At 29.0% G+C, this 23,299-nt stretch overlaps 2 protein-coding genes across 3 annotated transcripts in view; one reads left to right on the top strand and one right to left on the bottom strand.

Annotated features, from left to right (window-relative positions):
* Positions 1 to 824: 824 nt before the first annotated feature.
* On the bottom strand, positions 825 to 8,401 carry Aprt (adenine phosphoribosyltransferase; the record flags this gene model as incomplete). Its single annotated transcript, XM_014419027.3, is given in 4 exon segments — positions 825 to 3,211; positions 4,984 to 5,062; positions 7,702 to 7,939; positions 8,066 to 8,401. Coding segments are annotated over 4 exon segments (537 nt in total). The 5' UTR covers positions 8,149 to 8,401.
* Positions 8,402 to 17,781: 9,380 nt separating this feature from the next.
* The window catches only part of LOC106679713 (PI-PLC X domain-containing protein 1), a 29,126-nt gene continuing 23,608 nt past the window's right edge, over positions 17,782 to 23,299 (top strand). For both annotated transcript variants that reach the window (XM_014419023.3, XM_024359291.2), the window contains exon 1: positions 17,782 to 17,887. In XM_014419023.3, coding sequence (XP_014274509.2) covers positions 17,797 to 17,887 — 91 coding nt within the window. In that variant the 5' untranslated portion in view covers positions 17,782 to 17,796. The remainder of the gene's footprint in view (positions 17,888 to 23,299) is intronic.

The raw sequence follows: 23,299 nt of genomic DNA, 5'->3' as shown, positions 1-23,299 counted from the left end.
CAAGAAACGTGTCGAACATTGGAGAAGAAGGGAACACGTAGATGGTAGAAGAGCAAGAAAATAGATGAAGCCAAGCGAAACCTAGAAAGAATGGTCAGCACATGTGTCACTGGTGCGGAAAGATTGGCATTTAGTGACATATCGCTCGCACATGAAATACTTCGAACATGGCAATGAGGGGTATATCACTAGGCAGTGTGGATATGGATAAAATAAGAGAAACAGGCCAGGAGAGCCAATGGAGGTGAATGCCCAGCAAGTGAGTGGAGCATTGGAGATGTTGGATTGTAGAGAGAGGGCCCCAGGTCAAGGTGTGTAACTGCCAATTGATTACCCTGAGTGGGCCCTGCAGCACTGAGGGGAAGGCGGTAATGGGCTTAAGTAAAGTAAGTGGGGAGCTCAAAGGAAACAAGTAATGGTGCATGTAATTGGAAAGATGCCTCAGGACTATAAAGTAATTAATTATAGGGTGCGGCCTATGGGATAAAGTGGGGGCACACATAAAGAAAAAAGTGGAGCAACAGGATATAGAAATCAGAGGAAAGAAATATAGTTGTTGGAGACTCCTGAGGGCCGGAAAAGAGAGAGTAGGCGAAAGAGGGAAGAGTTGGGAAGCCAGAATTGCTGAAGAATTTAATGATACTATTTTTAAGGAGAGGCAAACTGGGTTCTACTGGGAAAACAGATCATGAGATTCCACTGAAGCAAGATAGGGACTTATGTAAAGGAAATGCAGTATTCCTACTTCAACAGCACATCAGAACACTTCCAGCCATATATTTTTTTAGAGGAGACCACTGTTCAAATCACAAGATAGAAGGAGGTCCTCAGCCAGTACAACATGGACATTTCATATCCTAGGAAGGACAACGTGGTAACTGACAGGCTTTCAAGGGTGGTAATGATTAATGCAATCGAGGATGAGCATGGTGATCGATCTAGAAGCGGGAGACAGTTCCTAAGATAGTAAACCCTGGGGGAAGAGAAACATAAAATGCCGGACATCGAGAACAGGGTAGACACATCCGAAGACAAAGCCTCGATTGCAAGTAGACTCATAGAAATGAAAAAGAAGAGCATACCTGGGCATGGTAACAGCATTGTACAACCTTGAAGCAGGTCTAACAGCTAAAAAAGAAAAGGCCAATACACTGCAAAATAAAGCATTAGTTAGCAGCCATTTCGATGTAGGTACGTTTCTCAATGACAGTAATAACAAAAAAAATACAGTCCAACATTATGCAGCACGAGGAACACACCTTGGCATGATAACAGCATTGGAAGACCACAAAGCAGATATAACAGCTAAGAAAGAAAAGAGCAATACACTGCTAAATAAAGCATTAGTTAGAAGCCATTTCGATGTAGGTAAGCTTCTTAATAACAGTGATAACAAAAAAATAAATAAATTCCAACATTATGCAGCCACATAAGGGTACATTGGCATGGTAACAGTATTGTTTACCTGTGGAGCAGATCTAATAGCTAAGAGAGAAAATGGCAATACACCACTAATGAAATCATTAGTTACCAACCATTTCAATGTGGCTAAGGTATTCAGTGAACAGAAAAGGCTGAGCATATCCTATGTGAATATGAAACCCTTGCCTCTTACAGATCTTAATGTATCAGGCAATAATTAAACCTGAAAACATCACTAGAGTTAACTCAAATGATCTCACGGGCTTCACTAGGAGATAAAGAGGTGTTAAGGTTCTCATTGACCAAGAAGCAACTCTTAATATCAGAGATAACAACAAAAATACGAACCTATAATATAAAGCACAAAGAAGGCATGTAAGCATGGGGCAGTGTAATTTGCCTGTGAGGCAGATCTAACAGCTGATGGAGAGGAGAGCATAACTAATACACTAATGAAAACATCAGTTAGTAGCCAATTTAATTTGGTTAAGGTTGTCATTGACCAAGGATAAACACTCAATGCAGATGTGTCTAGGTAAGAAACTAAACTGAAATCTAATTTACTATGTCCAAAATAAAGCAGAATAAATGCCAAACCAGTAAGACTGTATGATTGATTGTGAAATATGTGAAGAAACCAATTTTTTTCAAAACGTGTAAACTCCAAACACACTCCTTTTAAAGAAGGAGCATATAAAGATTAATGAATCTTCATTTAATACTAAGTATTTTTAAGTTTGAACTGTTTTAAGGAGTAAATTTAAATATGTTTTATAAAAGAAAAGTGCAGTATTGAATCTTTTTGATGCTAACAATAGATTTGTCACAAAAATATCAGTATACTCTTTTAGACAACTTTGAGCATTTACAAATGTGTCTGGTAAGAATTTTAGGAAAGAGTAAAAAGAAAATACTTTTTCTAAAAATCAATAGGTACTCATTCTTTATTAGTAGATCAAGTATTTTTGTATCACTAAATGTCTTTATTAAATATGTATAAATGAAAAATTAAACAAATGCTTTTATAAATGTGAATTAGTATGCGATTATCAATTTAAGTATTTAATTTTTATTAACCCTTAAAAAATACTTTTATCTCTTATAATGAAACTATAAATGTTTTTAATTGATTAATGCACATACTAAACACATATGGAATGAATATCAATGATAGAAATTTTCAAAAAAAAATTCTTATAGACTAATTTTGTTTACAAGAAATGTTCAGTTTTAGGCACAGTTGTTTATGACTGTTTAATAAAATATTGAAACTATTAGCTAAGAACAACAAGATATAAAATGATAAAAACATCAGAATCTATTTAATATGAACTTTTTTTTAACTGTTGATAATAATATAGCAATTAGACAATAAGTGAGTTTTACTAACTTCATGAAATTTTCAGCAAACCTGAACAGTGTAGAATCGTTACTATATCATTTTTTATCTTTGAGAACACAAACACTTCAGGTCAGTAAATCAATAGAAAACAACATTTTAAGCCATCAGTTTATAAATTGCTCTTAAATAATAAATGCAACAAAATACCATATTAAATAGATGAAATTGGATAAATTAGTTATTAATTCAATGGTCCACAATTGGCTTACTAAAAAGGAATGATTTTGTAATGGCTTAGAAATTTCTAAGATCAATATTGAATAAGGGAATGTATGGGATATTTAATATTATCCCTTCCTTTTAAATCAGTTAATTCAATAATGACGAAACATTCAGCAACTTTTACGTTCAGGTCATCCATTAGTTGACAGGCAGCATTCATTGTACCTATGGAAAGAATGATAATAATAAAGCATGTTTATCAAATTAAAAAAATAATAATAAACTTAAAATCAATAGTTTGGTATATTAAAATGGATAAATAAAATTTAATTTAAAAAAAAATCTGGTGCAGTGCGTTTATCACATAACTTTTACTAACCACCCTAGTTTGAGTTGAAATTAATCCTTGCTCATTTCAGAAGAGATATTTTTATATTATTCATTGTGATAATAATTTCCTGAACTAGTTTTCTGAATTAGACTTTCAGTTGACTGATTGACAAACTCAAATTTCAATAGTTTTCAGACCAGTTCTTTTAATATTTCTTGTTGGATAATTTTTCTTTAACAAAAGTAGGACAAAAATATAAAAACATAGTAGTTTACATTCCGCTCTTAACCGCCTATTCTATAATTTTTTTGTAATTCTTTACTACCAGATCAGCCTGGTGGGCCTTACTTGGTTATTTTAATCTTTTATTTAATGCTAAATTATTATAGAATCAAAATTGAAAATACTAAGATTAATTTTGTGGAGTTAGTCATCCTGTCAACTGAAATGTTCATATATAGGTTAATTGAAATTAATAAAAAAAAAAAAAACTGTTTAAAAAGTATGGTGAGGTGAAGACATTCATTCAAAACATTGGCGAAACAAATACACTCCACATGCACCTGGCAGTTTACCAATGAAACTTGTATAAGAAAATATTTTTTATTTATAGGTTTATCATCTATTATTCATGTGATCTACATTACCTTCTATGACTTTATATGAATTTTTTATTTTATTTTTTTTTTTTATTAAATCTTTGGTTTTTCAACGATATATAATATGACAATATTACTACTCTTATTATTATTATTCTCACACATATATATATGTATGTGTGTTCAGTCCAAAGGCCTGAGATTTATGATTTGGGGGGTTTGAAATGAGGGAATCTTGAATTATGTGAAAGTGTCAGGGAGCAACATCTATTGACAAAAGAAACTACTATATAAGCGCAGAGAAAAAATAGAAAAGAGCCAACCTGAGCTAATTGATAGAGCTAATCCCTGACAAGTTGGAGCCCGAGGACTCTTCAGAAACCTCTGGCCCTTCCACACTCAGTTAGAAGCTTCAGAAGAACAACCAGAACAACCATGTCCAGCTAAGTCAGTAGCTCCGAGTGTGGCACTGGGAGGACAGCACCTCATCTCAGCACCACAAACATGTGAATCATGGGACTTGAGACTCTAAATGAAGTAAGAGAATCATGTATTTCATCAACCCAACTAAATACAATATGGTGACCCTCATTATCTTCAGTCTCATCTTATCAACCTTCTCAATCTAAATTCTTAACCATACTAACCATATTACATAATCTTCTCGGACTCCCCCCTCCATAGATCATTTATTGTATCTTTAATACATTACATAATTTTCATAAATTATGTAATGTATTAAATCCAGCAGAACCGAATTGGTAAAGCGATTCGAAAAATCCTTTAATTGGAATCTGTTCGCAACAATATATATGATAAATTTCATTTATTTTTTTACTTCCATTTACAATAATATATATATATATATATAAAGAACTAAGTAAAAACATTGTCATAATAATAATAATCATAAAAAAAATTACGACTGAATCTGAACATTGGAAAACAATATTATCTTAAAGATTAAATAACAAAGCACAATTAATTTGTTTTTATGAAGAAATTATTCATTTAAATGATGAACATCTTAATTGTGCATAATAATCTTAATTAGTACATTAACATACCACCAGTTGCAAGAAGATCATCAACAATTAAAACTGACTGGCCAGCCTTTAAACTGTCACGCTGAATTTCAAAGGTGTCCTAAAAAATATTAAATAAATAACCATAATTTTCTCATTTAATAGGGGTATTCCTGATGTGTTAAATGTAAAAAGTTTTAACATGCTAAATGTTGTAAGTACAGAATTGTGAGGAGCCTAATTTAAAGTCAATGTTATAAGTTGAATGTAGAGGAGCTCCTAGCAGATTTTCTGGGCAACTTGTCTTGTAACCTTGCAATCTTTATAAGATAATCAAATCTCCAACAGATCCATCACATCATCTTTCCTCCACACCACACTTGTTCCTTGTTTCCTCTCCTAGATTTTTTTTTTCCATTTCTTTATCATTGTTTTTATCTATTACCTAATTAGAGTTTAAAAATATCTTTAAACCCTAATAATAGGTTTAGAAACAAATTTTCTTTTATGGAGTAATTTAAGAAAAAATATCAATAATATTATGATGAGTAGGAAAAGATGGTTGGGGTTACAGTCAGCAGAAAAAACAAAAAAACAAAATAAATAAATAAAAACCAATTTATTTGTGCCAACGTTTTGACCTGACTTTCAGGCCTTCATCTGGAATCACTCTGGACAAAACGTTTGCCTGAACATCCCTGATGAAGGCCTGAAATTCAGGTCAAAACATTGGCACAAATAAATAATTTTTTGTTTATTTGTTTTATTTTGCTGACCGCACCCCTCACCATCTTCTCCTCTTATTAACCTACAGTCAACTATTAACACCTCTTTGTCAATATATTGCTTTCTATCTAGGTTCTTAATGTGAAATCCTTCCTATATTTTCGAACTACACATATATTTTTCTTTCAAAAAAGTAATAATGATTATATTACTTACTGCTAAGTGCCCTGAACAATCAAGTTAAATAAATCTTTTTAAGGACCTTAGGTAATAAAGTAGAATAAATAATAATTACGGAACTTTAATCAATGGACATCATTCTTTAAATACCATCCACATGCTACACAAAACATTCTGAAATAACTAAAGTAGCAAAACTTATTAGTTTAAAAAAAAAAATAAACATCTAAAAACTAGTTCCTCATTGAATCAAAAAATATTAAAGTGTTTCTAATATAAATAGAAGCATACCATAAAATTGGCTGTAGTAAGCTCAATGAGAACCTGTTTCAATTCCACTCCAACACGTTTACTGATACTGAGTTAAAATGAAGAAACCAACTCAGTAACACAATTTGGCTTTCTAAAAGCTTAATCACTTTTTTTAAGACTTGGGTGGAACTGACTGAGAATGATCTATAACTATAATAATATAATACACTCCTCTACAACAGTTAAAATTTATATTCACTTTTGAATATCAACCTAACTTAAAGAAATTAAATTCATAGTTTTTATAAATTTTATATACTTCAAGAGAGTGAGAGAGAGAAATACTTTATTCATCTATGCTGCCTAAATACATCAGGTTGCTATCTCACACAGCATACTAATCAATCCGTAATCGGGCAATATAAATTACACATACATGGTATAATAAGATATAATAAACAATTTTTTTTTCCCTACAGTTTCCTTTTACAATCAATTTTGGTCTATACACTAAATACAAATGTTTCAATTTTAAAAAAATAACAATGTTCTTCAGCACAGTAAGTTATTTCCCTTTTATTTTGGTTGGGCAATTTTTGTTAATTATTTTTATTAATGAACCATTAATTAAGACCAGTATTAAGACTGACCAAAAAAATAATACCCCCACAAAATTTTTGAGGTTATACATTTCAAGACACCTATAATCTTAAAATTGAATGGAAAAAAATATCTGTCCATTGTCTGCTAAACACCATAAAATATACTATATTATTTTCAATAATGAACCTTTGTAATGGATCAAGGAAAAAAAAAACTTAAATATTGAGATTTAATGTATCAGTATATGTAGAATCCAAAAACACAACAGATATTTTATTATTTGTTTTTTACTGATGTAATAAAATAATTAAGTCAAGAAATAAACCATTGTGAAATGATTAGAAGTGTTTTGGCTGTAACTGAAGAGCTCCCTTGAAAGCCAAAAAAGGTTCTAGCCTAAATTCCTTCAATTAATTATTAATAGTATCACTTTGGAACTATAATGTGAGTTTTATTTAAGGCATTACCAAGAACAAAAGAAGAATCGGGCCATTAGAAGCTTAAATAATAAAATAACAAAAACACTAAGTTCTGGTACAAACTTGTTACAATATTACACATAACCTAAAAAATAGCTGATATAAATAAACATTAGATAGAATTGGCAATAAGACAAACAATCGGTTTAAAAATGAGATTGTATAGAGGTCCAACAAACATTTTCTTAATGCTTACTTTAAACAACTAAAACCTTTTTTAGAAAGAGTTAGAAGCCAACTAGTATAAATAGGAATAGGAACCTGGTACTAATCTACAAAACACACCAGTAGCAGAAAATTCAAAATTTCTTATTATTACAACTGATTTAATTAGATCAGATAACTAAAAAGGGATTAACAAGAACCTTGGTGGATCCTTTTCGATACAAGTTGGGTCTAACCTAACTCGTACCATTTGGTATAAACGAGTTTAGAGGTTCATAATACTGTAGCTTATTCTATTAACTAGTACCAAGAAAATTAACAAAATTAAATGAGTAATGAAAAGTTCATAACTTACACTACCATATTCTAGCGTGAACTCTTTTTCTGCCAGTTTACCAGGAAGTTTACCTTTCTTTCTAATCGGTACAAATGGCACATCAAGAGAAAGAGCAATGGATGGCCCCAGAAGAAAACCCCTAGATTCAAGGCCTATAACAGCATCAATGGGAGAGTTTATTGATGAGACATGATCTACTAGGAGGTCCATCAGAGCTTTCAAAGACTGGCTATTACCCAAAATTGAAAATACATCCCTGAATTAAAAAAAAAAAATATTTAGATTAAGATAATATACACACTTTTGTAATAATATGTATAACACGAGAAATAAAATCTGATTTAAAAGCTACAGGTTGTAATTATAAAGTATTTTTGATTACCAGAATAGCACTCCTTTCTTTGGAAAATCTGGGTAAGAGCGAATATTTTCTTTGACAATTCGTAACTTTTCATTAGTAGACATTACAGTTGTTTATAAAACATGCCAAGTAACAGGATAAGATACCTCTTACATAAAATATCTAATCTAGATAGACGCTGATAAGATATGTGCAGATGATAAAAAATGTTATCAATTGAGACTGAATGATCTTGATCTCTAAGGTAATAAATTAATGGAGAACGGTTGTTAAATGATCAGTGATTAACGCAATGACAAAAAGCCTTGACATCACGTTAGAAACATCACCTCATCTGAAGTATCTAAACGTAGTTACTGGAATACTCAGCAGAGGTTGTAGTTGTTCACCCACCATCAGTTCTGTTTGAAACTTGGTGTTGAGTAGGTCGTTGGTGCAGGTTATGTCGTAATTATCTGTGATAATTTAATTATACTTTGTGGAAAAAAAATGTTGTCCTACTTAAGTTCGATTTGGCAGTTTTTGAACTACTGGTACTTTAGGTACTTAATGGTTACTGAATTATACATGGTTGAAAAGTGGGAAAGAGCTTTTTTCAGTATCCTTTACTTTCTTATGTCTTTGTAGTAATTTTAAACTATAATTTAAGGCTCTGTATGGATTTTACATACTCATTTTTTTGTAAAATTTATAAATTACTCATGGTCCAAAAACTGTAGTTGCAGCTTAAATAATCATCTAATCCTTTTATTAATTTATACATTAATCCTCATACATTATTTTATCACAAAATAATGTTAACTCTAAGTCTTTAAAATTCCATTATTCAGGGATTTTTAACCAAATAGTTTGTTGATGGTTACTTTGTTTGATTTCTGAAGTCCAATTGACTAGGGCTCAAATGCACTTCTCATTTGATCATTACAATGAAATAAGCTACCTTATGTTCTGAGAATTTATCAATAATACAATTATTATTGAGGATTTTTTTTGCTTGATATTAGCAATCTCAATTCTTACCTCAGCTATAGAATAGGAGACATTTCATACTCATGCTTTGAGGAGCTTTATATTTGATTGCAGATTACTTTGAAATAGGATGCTCACTAGATTTTCTATATGTTGGCAAGAAATTATATGTCTTAAAAATTTTCTCCATTAATCAATAATAGTTTCAGACGATAGGTTTGTATATATTATTGTTCTTTTCGTGTGTTGATATATGTTAATTTGTCCACTAAAGACTTGTATACAATATATTTAACAGAACATGCAGGCATTAAATATTTTAGTAACTTTATTTGCTTTATTATCTCAGCAGATCTTGTCATGATGACTCAATAAAGCTAATATTTCATTCAGTAATTGTTTGTTAAAATTCAATTTTAAAGCAGAAAACTGTCATCACATTATATTAGTAGCTGAATAATTAATACTGATAGATACAAAATACAACAGTTATATTATATAGCCATTATTATAAGGCCATATAAGGCCTTACAAGCGTATCTGGTGTTAAATAAGAAAAAAAAAGATAGATTTGTTACAATTTTTTTTTCTAATTTGTTTTGGGTATTTTACTCAAAAATTAACTTATAAGTACCAGTGATAGTTTATATTTGTTGGGCATATACATATATTCTTATCAAATAAACATGCAAAACATGATAGAAAATTATTCTATAAACATTGTTATAGTATATATGGAAAAACTTAATTTTCATGCAAATAATTGAATTTTATTATATTACAGAATTTAACTGACCTTATATATTTAAGTAAAATTGTCGTGACTGTATATTTTGAGAATGGACTAGGCACCTGTCATGGTTATTATACCTGTTATCTCTTTTACATTTAGCCGTTATAATTTCCGTTTTATGGGATAATCTGCTGCACTTTTAAGTGGTTTTGTTACAAAGTATTTTCTATTGTATTCAGATGGTTTCAGCTTGTGTTTATTACAATGAGTTAAAACTATTTGCCAGCCTTGCCAATCATTTTTTCTTTGTTATTTGTTAATTTTTAATTTTTTAAACAAATGATTGATATGATTTAAAGTTGATGTCTGGAAAGAAAGACCCCTAAGGTTAGAATTAATTTCATGGAAATTTCCCGTTCAAAATACTAGAAGAACTTATTTAATTTTAAAAGGGTTTAACGTGATTTTGATTATGGTTAGGATGTATTCATTAATTGTTGGGTTTGCTTTATGCAAACAATTTCTATATTTGATAAAAGTAATATGGTTATATTTATAGATGCCATCAATTATTATTTCCTTAATTACAATATTTCTGTAGATACTGTAATAGTTGTCTTCCTCTCCATTCTGTCATATTTTAATTTAACTCTTCTCCAGTACACTTCTAGGCTTTTCACTTCTGAAAGCTACAATGCATCGGAAACCTGACTGCAAGAATTGATCATTTAAACTAATTATATAATTAAAATACATATCATTTGCTCCACATTAATTTTTTGCATTAGCAGTCCATTCATAATTGTAATAGATAAAAAGTCTGAAGCACATAAATATCTTATTTGTTTCTCATCAAAATTAATCTTTACAATTTTTTATGTTTTATATTGTATGTTCTATAGTGTTATATTTATCACAAACGTCATTGTGTAGATCATTTACTTAGTAATTACTAAAATTTATTATTTTTATGACTGTTATTGTAAAGAGATATTTTACAGCTGTGCAATTTTGACTTAATAATGCTATTACAGATCATTTACTTGATTTTTTATTTTATTTGATATCAAAATTTGTATATTTATTTATTATTCTTTTAAGGATCTTAAATTTATTTATTTATTGTATTCACAATTTGTTTGCTTTTGAAATTTTGATGGATTAGTCTTAATCTATCGAGTAGTCTTGGTACTGTGCGATTTGTGTTGGGTTGTGGGTAGGAAAAAGAAACTTTTATCCTATAAGATTATTGTAACTATATGAATTAAATTGTTATAGCGTAACCTGGAACACACCTATTTCCTTACGTTTAATACACTTTCTTAAGAGACAGATATCTTTTCCTACTGCTATCTAACACTAAGCATACAGTGCCATAATCCTTTACATTTAAAACAGCTATAATGATAAAAGTATTAATTGATGGAGAAATTTAACTCAGGGTCCAGAATTTATTTTCAAATCGTGTCGAAAGAAATTCATACTTCTAATTTCACATTGATGTAAATGGACTTAATATATTTTCCAAACACCTATACTTTATTGTTTGATCTTTGTATTCCAGTGGATTGGTTCATTTTAACTCTGATTTTACTATATATTTTGGTTGCTTATTCTTTGTCTGGATAATGTTTTAAATGTGGTATTTTTGAAAAGATTGGCTTAGGTAGAATAAAGCTTGAAACTACTATCCTGCTTAAGACTTTTGCTCTGAGTGCTCTTATTATTTTATGTTAGTGTTAATTTTTATTTGTCCATAAATTACATAATCTTGACAGGCTTCTTGTTTTTGTAGGTATAGAGTAAAAATATGTATGTTATACTGAGGCTAAACTATTTTCAAATAAACCTTTTGAATTTTTCATTTCCTGTGGTCATATTAAATTGTTTATCAGTTTTTACATGAAAATCCTGAAGTGAATGTTTTACCATTCTTATTTATTTTAGTACTCACTATTTTGATTATTATGAAAAAAAAAAAAGTATTGTATGAAGTTCCTATTAAGATTCTTAACTCTCTACCTCATAGGTAAAGTACGTATGTGCAAAATTTTTGACTCAAGATTTATATCATAAGTAGTATAAGACATTTAGTATTTGTATGGTAAACGATTTAAATCCACAATTAATTAAACCAAGGTCGATATTGTAGAATACTTAACCTCCAAAATGTTAGTAAAATAAACTTAAGTATTATTAAATCTATACATGTCTAGTACGATAGTTCACCTCTGAGGTATTGATTTGTTAATACTAGCCAACTTTTTATTTGTATTGTAATTGGATTGGATATAGCTTTTTTTAAATTACCTTGTTTTAAATTTATTTATATTAGGTAATTTTAATATTTATTTTATTTAACTGACTATTTCGTCTTTACGTCCCTTTTCTGAATTATGTTAAATATATCAAATTGCTGTTGTTGGCCTAACCAATCTATGAAAGCTGAAAGCTAAATATAGTATAAATTTCCAATATTTTGCTTTTCTTTTACTCATATAAGTAAGTGAAAAAATATATTAACTATGATATAATCTATACATACCTTTATGAAGTATTTCTGTGTTATGAATTTGGTAATCTCGCTTGCTGACTCAAGTTACTGGGTAATTTGATTTTACTAGTAAATATAATACCCTAACTTCAACAATACTTTGCATTTGTACAATTGAGTATCCTCGGAATGTTTTACATGTTATTTCAGTCCCTCCCCTAGTGTAAAATACATGGGACCAATGTTTGATGGCAGAATGGCTAATGTTTCAAAGGAAAAAACAGGTGTCAGTTAAAAAAAAAAAGTAAATAAATAAAGAATAGAGCTTATGATGTCAATGTATTCACAATGAATATGATGAAATAAATTCAATACTTAAACATTTTTTTTTTAACTCTGGAAGAGTACAGATTTTAATTTTGAATCTTTTGATACAACTGAATTAAAAAAAAAAAAGTGTCAAACCTGTTTCTCCTTATTCTTTATATTAAGGAAACATAAATAGTGTAAACCTGCCATTTTCTTTTTTTTTTTTTTTTTTTTAATTTTTGGCTATTAGAAGTATATTTTAGAATGGGTCCAGCCTTGAATCTTAATGGTTTAAATTCTTGTTTCCATTTTACCTAAATCTACCAAGAAATGTGCCCAGTAAAATCACTGAGCTAATGTGATAAATTTGTTTTTATTTTATAATTATTATCTTTATGGGTAACTTAAAATAATAATTCTATTACTTATTAGATTTATATTTTGAAATAATTAACAGACATGATTGTATTAACTGTATCACTAGTCAAAAATATTTAAAAAGTTTGAACCTAAAGAAAAAAATACCACAAAAATATGTAGAATTTTTGTATACTTAGTAGATTATGGTAATTGAAATTGAGTAGCTGTTTTAATTCCAATCTTGTTAAATTTTTCATTGTCTAAAATTTACTTTTTAATTTAAAAATTGAAATGAGCATTTTCTGTTTGGAATCAAACTTTTCTGTCTGTTTTTAGAGAAAAAAAGTCATATTGATTGTTTTTTAATTCATATTTGGAAATTGTATATCAAAAACAAAAAAAAATCAAGATAGGAATTATATACAATCTTAATTATTACTCTTCTTTTTAGTTGTCTTCCAAGTATATTTACTTCCTTTTCATTTAATGTATGAGGCTTGCTTTATGTCTGCAAATTTTAATGAATTGATAAATGAAAATGAAAGAATATTGCCAACATTTATAAAGGTATTGTACTGTAAAAATGTAACATATTAAAGAACTGATTCTTTATAAATTATTACATTCCTGTAAATTGCACATAAATTATGTAAATAAATTGTTTTAAGTATAATTAATTACATTCTGAAGTAATATATTGAAATAGTAAATAAAATTTTGATTACTATGTTTGTATTTTACCTGTGGTTATTTGTTAATCTAACTTAGTTTCAATAAACATAAATTCATAAAGAGACTACACAACATAACAAGGTTCAGTGAATGTCTCTTAGATAAAACTGGTTATAATGATTTTTGTCTCAGAAGTACCTACTGGCAGACTTCCAGTTATTTATTTATTTTTTAATATGTGTTTGAAATTTCTCCATCACCCACAATTTATTGAATTTAATTTTTTAAATTATTTCTTTTCCATTCTCAAATAAAATTCTCTTTTGGAGCATTGTAAGTATGGCAGAACAAAATGAGGTAGAGCTAAATGGTACTATTATTACTGTTGTGCAGATTCAGATATGTATGAACTAGCCTAATGTAGCACAAATTCATCAGGGTAATGCCATTAGTGAGGCTGATTTATTGTGTATTTCACAATTACAAATTTATTTATCTTAATTGAAAACAAGAGAGGATGAAAATGCTATAATTCAAACATGTGAATCTGATAAAAATTGAATTTAATGTATGTTGCAAAACTCATTTTTAACTTTAGAATACTACAATTTAAGGTTTAGAAAATTTTAAGAAGGCACTGAATTGAAAAGAATATTTTATGTATTATAAATTGATGTATAAAGCACTAAGTATTGTAACATTATTTTTCCTGAAATGTCATATAACAACTTGATTTTCTCATGTTTTCAAAAAGATACATAGGCTTATTTAACAGGTTTTAGTAAAACACCTATTGGACAATGGATTTGATGTTAAAGTTGCAATTTCCTACGTTTGATAGAAGTCTGTACAGTTTATCAATTTTGTAACTACGCAAAACCTGCAATACAGCTGGCATGATGTCACCCCCTGCTATCTGCTTGTTTTATCTTCAGTTTCATATAAATATTCCTAGTTATGGGACATTTTGTGCAGACCAATTCTTCAAATTTACCAGCTGTTACTCATCTAGTGGGTTGGGAATTTCTTAAAAATTATGAACAATACGTAGTTGATGGATAAGGTCAACAACAAACATCCAGTTTATTGTAGACTTGGCCAAACTTTATTTGAAATAATATTTATTTTAATTTATAATAATTATTTGAGTAATTTTACTCGAATCTTATTTTCTAAATGATTATATAAATGTCATGACAACGACTGTCATATAGCTTACACTATGGCATTTACTGCCGTGGTAGTATATTTTCGTTGTTTTAACGTGATATTATAAAACTCACGACGGTAACCACTGTCATGGCAGTAACTGTTATACATTTTACCCTTGGCAGTTGCCGCGGTGGTTCTAAAGTATTTCCCTATAATTGTAATATTCATTAATTTTCAACATTTCAGAAATGTAGTTATTTTGGAAATTATTATTGTTTAAGTTTTTGTAAAATAATGTATTTCAAAAAATAAAATAGTGAAATTATCAGATAATTTATCAGAAATAGATTTTTTATATGAAGGAATGATTATTGGATGAATAATAAAATAAAAATATTTTCCTAAAGAAGTACTTTGCATAAGTAAAGTGGAATGCACACCGAAGTGAAGGAACATTTAATATCGAGAATAACAGAACAAAAATAGTTTCGTTTTTTTACCAGTTTTAATTTGAAAAAATAACAACATGATGCACAATATTAATTTGTTTCGAGATTTCTAGAATAGAGTCGTCTGCATGTTTGGGAATTTATGATTTTATATTTAAAGTATTACAAATAAAAAAAAACAACATCAGAGTTGACAGCGTATTGCGTGTTGTGATTAAGGCTGCGGAGAGAAAAATTTGATGAGCCTCAGTGCATAATGCCTTGAGACTGGGACAACTTCCCCCAACCCCCGTCAAATATTAAATTAATTTAACCTCTATAATTTATGTAAAAAAACATATGTCATGATAGTTAGATAATAGTTATAATGTTATGTGATATAAATATATTTATGTTAAAAAACCTGGTAGGCTGTTCTGGGCTCTGAATGCCTCCCTTTCTTAGGGTTTGGGTGTGGTTAGTGGCAATGCTGAAGCGAAATAGATGATATTCGTAAAGAGCTCTATGGATGATGGTAGAATGAATGTTTAGCTGAAATGGGAAGAAATTAGAGGGATGTGATAGTTTGTTTGAATTACGATTACGAAAGGAAATACCATAAATAACCCATTGACATTGTTTCTGCGTTTTTATATACTCTAAAATAATTATTGATTTAAGAGGGATTTTTTCCACACTTTAAATTAATATTTTTTTTTTCAATTCCTTCCTTGGTACGCTACACTCGAGCTCCAAGGCATTGGATTGGTTGGCTTGGCGTTATTTAGTCCTCGCTCTAACACTAACTTTATTCATAAAGCAATTTCCATCCCTGATCCTACTTAGAGAGTCGGTAGAGATTTGCAAAACCTAACTTTACGCTGTACGCTGAGTATCATTTATTGTACAAAAAACTTGACTTTAATACTAGATTGGTAAATGATGAAAACTCTTTTGAATTGATTCGGGCAGTGTTTAAGACTGTAGGTGAACTTTTTAATTCAAACTGTGTACATTGGTTAAAGGATATAATTTACAGATGTGCTATGTGAAATAGTAAACATAAATATGCTTCATTTAATTGACAAGAACACCATTTTAATGTGTAAAAAATATTAATATGTAAAAAAAACATATTTAGGTAAATATATATTGACAGAAAACAATTTAATCGCTGTTTTACATAGAAAATGTTGAAATAATCGATTTTTTAATATGAAATGTGCTTTTATCCGTAGAAAGTTGTAAATAACAGAAGTCAATTACCATAACGTAATAAAAACAGTACAATTAGGGATTGATTAGCCACAGAAAATGTCCCTACCATAAATTATTTAACCATGCCATTGTTTCTGGGTATATGAATATTTAAATAAAGATAGTTTTTCAAATAAATTGAATACAGGGTGTCCCGTAAGTCTTTAGCAATATTTAAGGAAATCAAACCTTTCAAAAAAAAAGTTTATAGTCTGATTCTCTATATAAAAGGAGAAAAATGAATTTGTTTAACCCATAAATCTTTTAAAATAATTTGTTTTTGTTTACACCTTTTAATATTATCCTAAATATTCGACACGCAAGAAATGTTTTTCATTGGAAGATTGTTAGTTACCCGTATGTAATTAATCGTAGGAAGATGGTGGAACGTATATGTATGTTGTAAATTACAGTATTATAAATAGAATAATTGCAGTTTTTCTGTTATTTTGAGTACCTTTTTCGAACGCCACCTGATTCATCTTTCTACGAAAATGTTTTAAACTAAAAATAATTATACTTTCATTTTTGTATTTTTACAGATAAAAGTATAATTTATTTAATGTTTATTAAACATGAAAGTATAATTATTTTAGGTTTATAATAATTTAAAAAAAAAAAAACTGTGATGTTCCTTTTGGCGATCAAAAATGGTACACAAAGTAGCAGAAAAAATTGTTGATTGTTTGTTAAGAAAGAAAGAGGGATGAAAAATGAATTATTAGTAATGTATAGGTTAATTGTGATCATGAAAAAGTTATCTCCTTATATAACCGTTGTTCAAGAAATAGTAGTTCTTTACAAAGTATGAACCCCCTTTATAGCGGTATAGATTAAAGATTCAAGATGGATCAACAATTGTCTTGTACTTTATCCTTTTATAAAATTAATTAGTAAAAAGGTTTTTTTAAATTAAAATTCTACGTTTTAAACTGAAAGTTTTTCGAAATTTAAATTTTCTACAGTAAATAAAACGCAACATGTTCCACAAAAATTTAACATGAGCACATTATGGCTCAAGGGTCTCAAATGTATACTAGAAGGTTGTGGGTTAGATTCCCACCTGGGTCAGTCTATATTTATTTCGCGGTGGTCCTGAGAAACGCATAAATCTTGATATTCTCCTTCTGGGGGTGCATAGGTCCTCAATGGAAGTCTTGAGTGAAAATAAATAAAATTAACTTTTTTGCATGAGATGCGCCCATAATATTTTTTTATTAATAAAGTGGGTTCATTAACTTCTAGTTAAATACTCCTCAATCGCCATGAACATAAATTCCTCACTATGGCCATTGTTTCATAATGACAAAGAGTAAAGTCATTTTACAGGTGCTCTCTGTTAAAGAGGCAATTTTACCATTCCTTCCTATTAGAGGAGATGGTAAGTGGAGGGGACTCCATGGGCACTCCGTCAGTCGGGGTTATGCTCGTAGTTGTCGCTCTACTTTTCATTGCGGATATCCGGGCAGGTAACTCAACCTTCATGTATTGCTTTATTATTCATGTATTATTTCAATAGCGTATTATTAGTTTATTCTTAATTAATTTATTATGCATGACTCTTAATATTCATCTTAATTCTGGAATTATAAAAAAAAAAAAAACGTATTATTTATGTCATTGTGTGACTAATATAAACAATATAAAAGCAATAACTATATCAAACGATCACTGAATCCTATTACCCCTAGGTACAGACGAGAGATTCGGGTAAAAAATTCAGTTCTATGTATTTTTTTTTACAGAGACTTTGATAAAAAAGGACATGAAGTTGGTCGCGTTCTATTCCTGAATTGGGGAGCATTTTAAAAGTTTTCCAAATTAAAATAGTCAATATGAATTTTTATATGGTTCCTGCACCAACAGTATCTTTTCTTCCATTTTCTTTTCAACTCCAAATTATTTTATCCTACCTTAAAGCTCATTTAATTTCATAAAACGCTTTAAATACTAAGATAGACTTCTTAATCTGGTAGAAGTAATGTCGACTAGTTTATGTAAAAAGGTGCATAGTTACTAAGTAATTAAAAAACATAATTTTTTTAAATTGAAATCATTCTATAGAATTGTTTTTTGTTTACTGTTTATTGGTTAATTGTTGTACTGATTCTATTCTCGTAGCTTACCAGAGACAGAATGGAACATATAACTTAACACAGACTTAATACCCTTATAATAAAAAGAAAATTTGCCCTTGTGTTTACAGTTTTTTCTGAACCAAATATTTGCAAGTTTTAGAACATTGTATTTTTTTGTTGAAGAAACGTTTCACAATGATCTCCCATATGCTGCATTTTTCTCTAGTTTATTATTTTTGTGAGCTTAGACACTTTTCATATCCCGAACTCCATAATTATAGATATTATCAATCCTTACAGAAAATACTAGACAATTTTCAAACATAAAAAAAAAAATTATTTTTGAGCAAAAACCCCTTAAATTTAATCAGAACTATAAACTTTCATTGCCATGGTAGTTAAGGTAGTGTTTAGCGTTGCTTCCTGTGATTAGTTTATTTTTTAAAGCAATAAAACATTTATTATATTGGACTACTATAATAAAATCTAAAATTATATTTAACCATTTCTTGATTTTTGAATGCATAGTATTTTTCAAATAATATACATACATATATACATAATTTGGAGCAAGCTTTTACTCCCTTGTCAAGAAATTTCATATAACAAAAATCCGCTTAAATTGTTAAAGGAATAATATTTTTCTTAAAGGTTTAATGGTCCCGACATCAAAAAATTAAAATATTTATTCCTAAATATTAAATATTCCTAACATCGCTATTCACATTGAGGGCGTTTTCGAGTATAGCAATTAAAAATTTACCACTTTTTGGTCTATCAGACCATATTGTTAAAACTAATTTCATATAGTCTGTTCTTCATTAAAAACCAATAATTTATTTTCCTAAAAATGATATTGTCAACAAAAATTTCGTTCATTAACAAGTTGAAAAAGTTTGAGTTAATCATATCATTTAAAAAAAAAAATTCTAAATATTTTGTAGTTTCCGAAATATTCGTATTCAATAAAACAGGTCTAAAATTTAGTGATTTTGACTGATCACTATGTTTTGGTGAGTTGAAACTCAACAATAATTAAATCCTTTTTCTTTCATCATCAACAGATTTTTCTATCAAAACCTATCATGCCTCCTAGAATATACTATCAATCAGTTAAATTTTTCATTTGACCAAAAAATATACCAAATGGCACTAATTGAACTTTACTTGGTCAATTTGAATTTGTGATATAAGAAAATGTATTTATGGTGTTTATAGTATATTTGAGTGACATGAAATGCCTTCATATTTTGTAAATGTACAATTTTTCATCACCAGAAAGAAAGAAAACTCGCCTTTACAATGGCACCAACAAATTTTAATTTGGTTCTTGTATGTACGAGCAATAAAAGTTCCAAATTGTATAGGAAAATGAGCGACCGCACTCACTCTGGGACAAAGGAGAATAATTTCTTTGTTTTCTGTTGATGATTTTATGTGGCGGTTAGATTTCTTGTAACCGTCTAGGAAATCTACTTCAAAATACCAAAAAAAAATTTATTATATATTTTATTTTTTAGTTTGAATTTTATTGCATATTAATTAAAAGGATTTTTTTCAATTATCAAAAGTCAACAAATTAGGAAAGTAAGTCCCAATTGTACCTCAATAAATGTTTAGAAATTAATTACCGGTTAGGAGTAGTTTTTTATAAGTTTTATTTATACAAAATTTTTCCTTCCTCAATAAAATTAAGTATGGCATACTATCAATTTTATTTATTTTTATTGACTTTTATTCTCTTTTGGATCCAAAAAGAAATTTCTAAAAAATATGGTAAGTACATTGGGGAATGATGTGTTAATATATTTTTGGTTTTTGTACAGTGTCTGAATTTCATTCACGGAACTCTAAGCTCAAATCATCGTAAAAAAATCTTTATTTGTTCGAAAATATGCTACTTTTTATGATTGATTTTTTTTTTAAAATTAAAAAAACACTTATTTGATTAGAATCCGGTTATGCGAAATTTCTTGATTAAAAATCGTAAAGTAGTTGTGTAATAACTGTATATGACACCAAAACATAAGGGATATTCTCCTTTTCCGCGTTAATATTTTTTTTCCTTCATTTTTCACTACCTAGGAAATTTATTTAAGGAAGGAGTTGATAAAATTAATAGGTAGAATACAAAAATAACATGGAAAAAAAATCCTTTAGTCGTGTTGTTGTTTAGAGTAACCTTGTACAGCTAAGAGTTAATGAAGAAGAATAGGCTTTTGTATTAAATATAAAAAAAAATAGTAAAATTACGTACTTCAGTATATAAGTTATATTGCATAATATATCCTGAGGAACCATATGCAACAAATAAAAAGGAATAGTTTTTTTTCTGAAATTTTTATGATATTTGCTGCCATATTACGATTTTTTTGTAAAGGGCTGATGCCGCCTCGAAAAATATATGTTTATTCTTACAATAGATATTAATTGAGCAGATACAGAATATATACAATTACTTTTTGAGATAATTCATTAATAAGGCCAAATTACTATAATATCATGGTCTTAGTTTCATAAACTATTTTATATTTTTGTATATTTAAAGTTTTAGACATTACCCTCAAGAGTAGAAAAGCATTTGTTGCACTGATTACTTCTAATGGTACCTTTGATTGTTGATAATTGATTTAGGTAAATCGCCTTTATCAGCGCGCCGATCTCTACTTAATGTATTGTTATATTATAGGAGCTCCAACATCATACTTTTTTGTTATTATGTGTTGTAGTAAAATATAACAAATTAAAAAAATATTTTTTCGCATATACCTAAGTTAAACTGAACTACACATCTCCTATTACTTAATTAATACTGGCTTAATTTTGATTTACCAAAATATATATTAGTTACCATTGTTTAAATTGTATGTTGGTTTTATAAACTACAAAGTTCTGTGGAGAACAAATAATTCTGTGATGAGTACACTCATAGCGTGGGTACTAGCCATGCCGCGATGGTTATTAATTCTCGTCTCAGAATATCCGGTGGACTGGTATGTCCATTAAGTGCATCATGGAGGCGTAGGTTAACTAGCTATTTAATAATAAAAATATAAACGAGAGGGAATTTTTAACTTCATCCGGGGAAGAATGTTGGAAATATTATGTTTGAAATAGGTGTTGATGATATGAGGGTTTGAAAGTCTTTAAACATAATAATAACAATAAGCTTCTAATATTAATAAATAAAACATTAAAATAATTTTTAAAATGATGTAATAAAAGTTACACATACATGTGGGGCAACGATCCATCACTGAATCTGAACTGACTCCCCAAAAGCCGCCGCCATTGTTCTCTATTCTGTGCAGAAGTCATCCAACCAGCTTTATTTTGTACATTTCTAGCATCTCTTTTAATCTTTGCGATCACTATCTAACCATCTGGGGTTGTGTTTCCCTAATATTCCTATTCCCAACTGAGCCTTCCGACCTTCACAAACTTTTCAATATTCATGTCCGTGAAGAGGTCATTTCCATATTTTTTCTTCTTCCACAAATAATAAAAATTGAAGGATGCAAATAATGTATTATTACATGGGTATACATAAATAATCTTATGCAAATAAAAACTTCTTTTTCATCGCTGTCATAAAACAATCACTTTTTTCTAGTCTTGATTTATTTAAAAATAAGATCTGGTATATGTGTAAGACCATTAAGGATTTTTTTCATTATTTTCTGAATTCGTCATGAATTGTAACCATTATCGGCGGTGAAATCTATAGGATATATGATTTGATTTGCTGTCATGCAGCAATTTCTTCAAGGAAAGGCCACATACTAATTTTCTTTTTTAGAATATATAGCCTGGCTACTTTGTGATTTATGTTGAGAAGAATAAATTTTATTGATACTGGTCCTAGTTCTTTGTCCAATGATAAACAAAAATAGAATGAACATCTAGTAACTTTTTTTTTTTCATCGATTAAAAATTAAATAATTTGATCATAACTTAAAAGTGGATGTTTCTAAAAATCAGCTTTGATTTCCCTTTAACAGTTAGCATTAGTATTATACGGAAATAAATATTTATAATGAAGAAAAAAAATAATCCATTAATAAAAGAAAGATAATTGTGTTAAAAAAAAATTGTGTAGAACAAAATATTTTTTTGTCGGGACAAAAAAGAAAAATTTGTTCTTCCTAGTCTCCTCCTTGTGTTCTCAGCAATACGATTCGTAGCCACTTGTCTTTTACCAGCGCGTTTTTTTGTCTCAGTAGTTTTTCATGAAAATGTCAGGTCGGAACTAATTTATTATTTATTTATATATTTTCAACCCTTCTTTTTATTCATTATTATTTTTGTATGTATTTGCCTTCTGACAGTCTTCGAGATTGTATTAGATTGCTAATATAAGTTATATTTCTATTATATGCACATAATTTATTCATTTTATCACTGGTTTGTAATTTCTTTTACCCAGACTATAAAAAAATAAATAATCCGCATCTGCCACATGTAAGATAGCCTGAGTGTAATGTTAAACAACAAATAATGTAAGGCATGAAAAAGAACAGGACCCAGCGGTTCCTCTCCTGTGACTTTTTTTACTTTCTCATGTTAGGAAGTGCCTCGCCTAGTCGTCTCCTTGTGGTAACGCGTTTTAGTGTCCCGGTAGTTTTTCATTAAAACGTTTTTACTAAGATTTATGCATTCAGTGACCATTGGAATTTGTAAGTCAGTGTGTAAAGCTTTGATATTAACTGGAAAAATTAATTTCAAGTAAATAACAATAAATTAATAGAATATGGTCCGGGTGCGGTCAAAAAAAAAATCTCAAATAGTAGATAATTATACTAT

Source organism: Halyomorpha halys, unplaced genomic scaffold (assembly GCF_000696795.3).
Source record: "Halyomorpha halys isolate HHAL.00 unplaced genomic scaffold, Hhal_1.1 Scaffold215.1, whole genome shotgun sequence".
NCBI lineage: Eukaryota > Metazoa > Arthropoda > Insecta > Hemiptera > Pentatomidae > Halyomorpha > Halyomorpha halys.
Note: the sequence above shows the minus strand (reverse complement) of the source record. Positions and strands in the feature narration are given on the sequence as shown.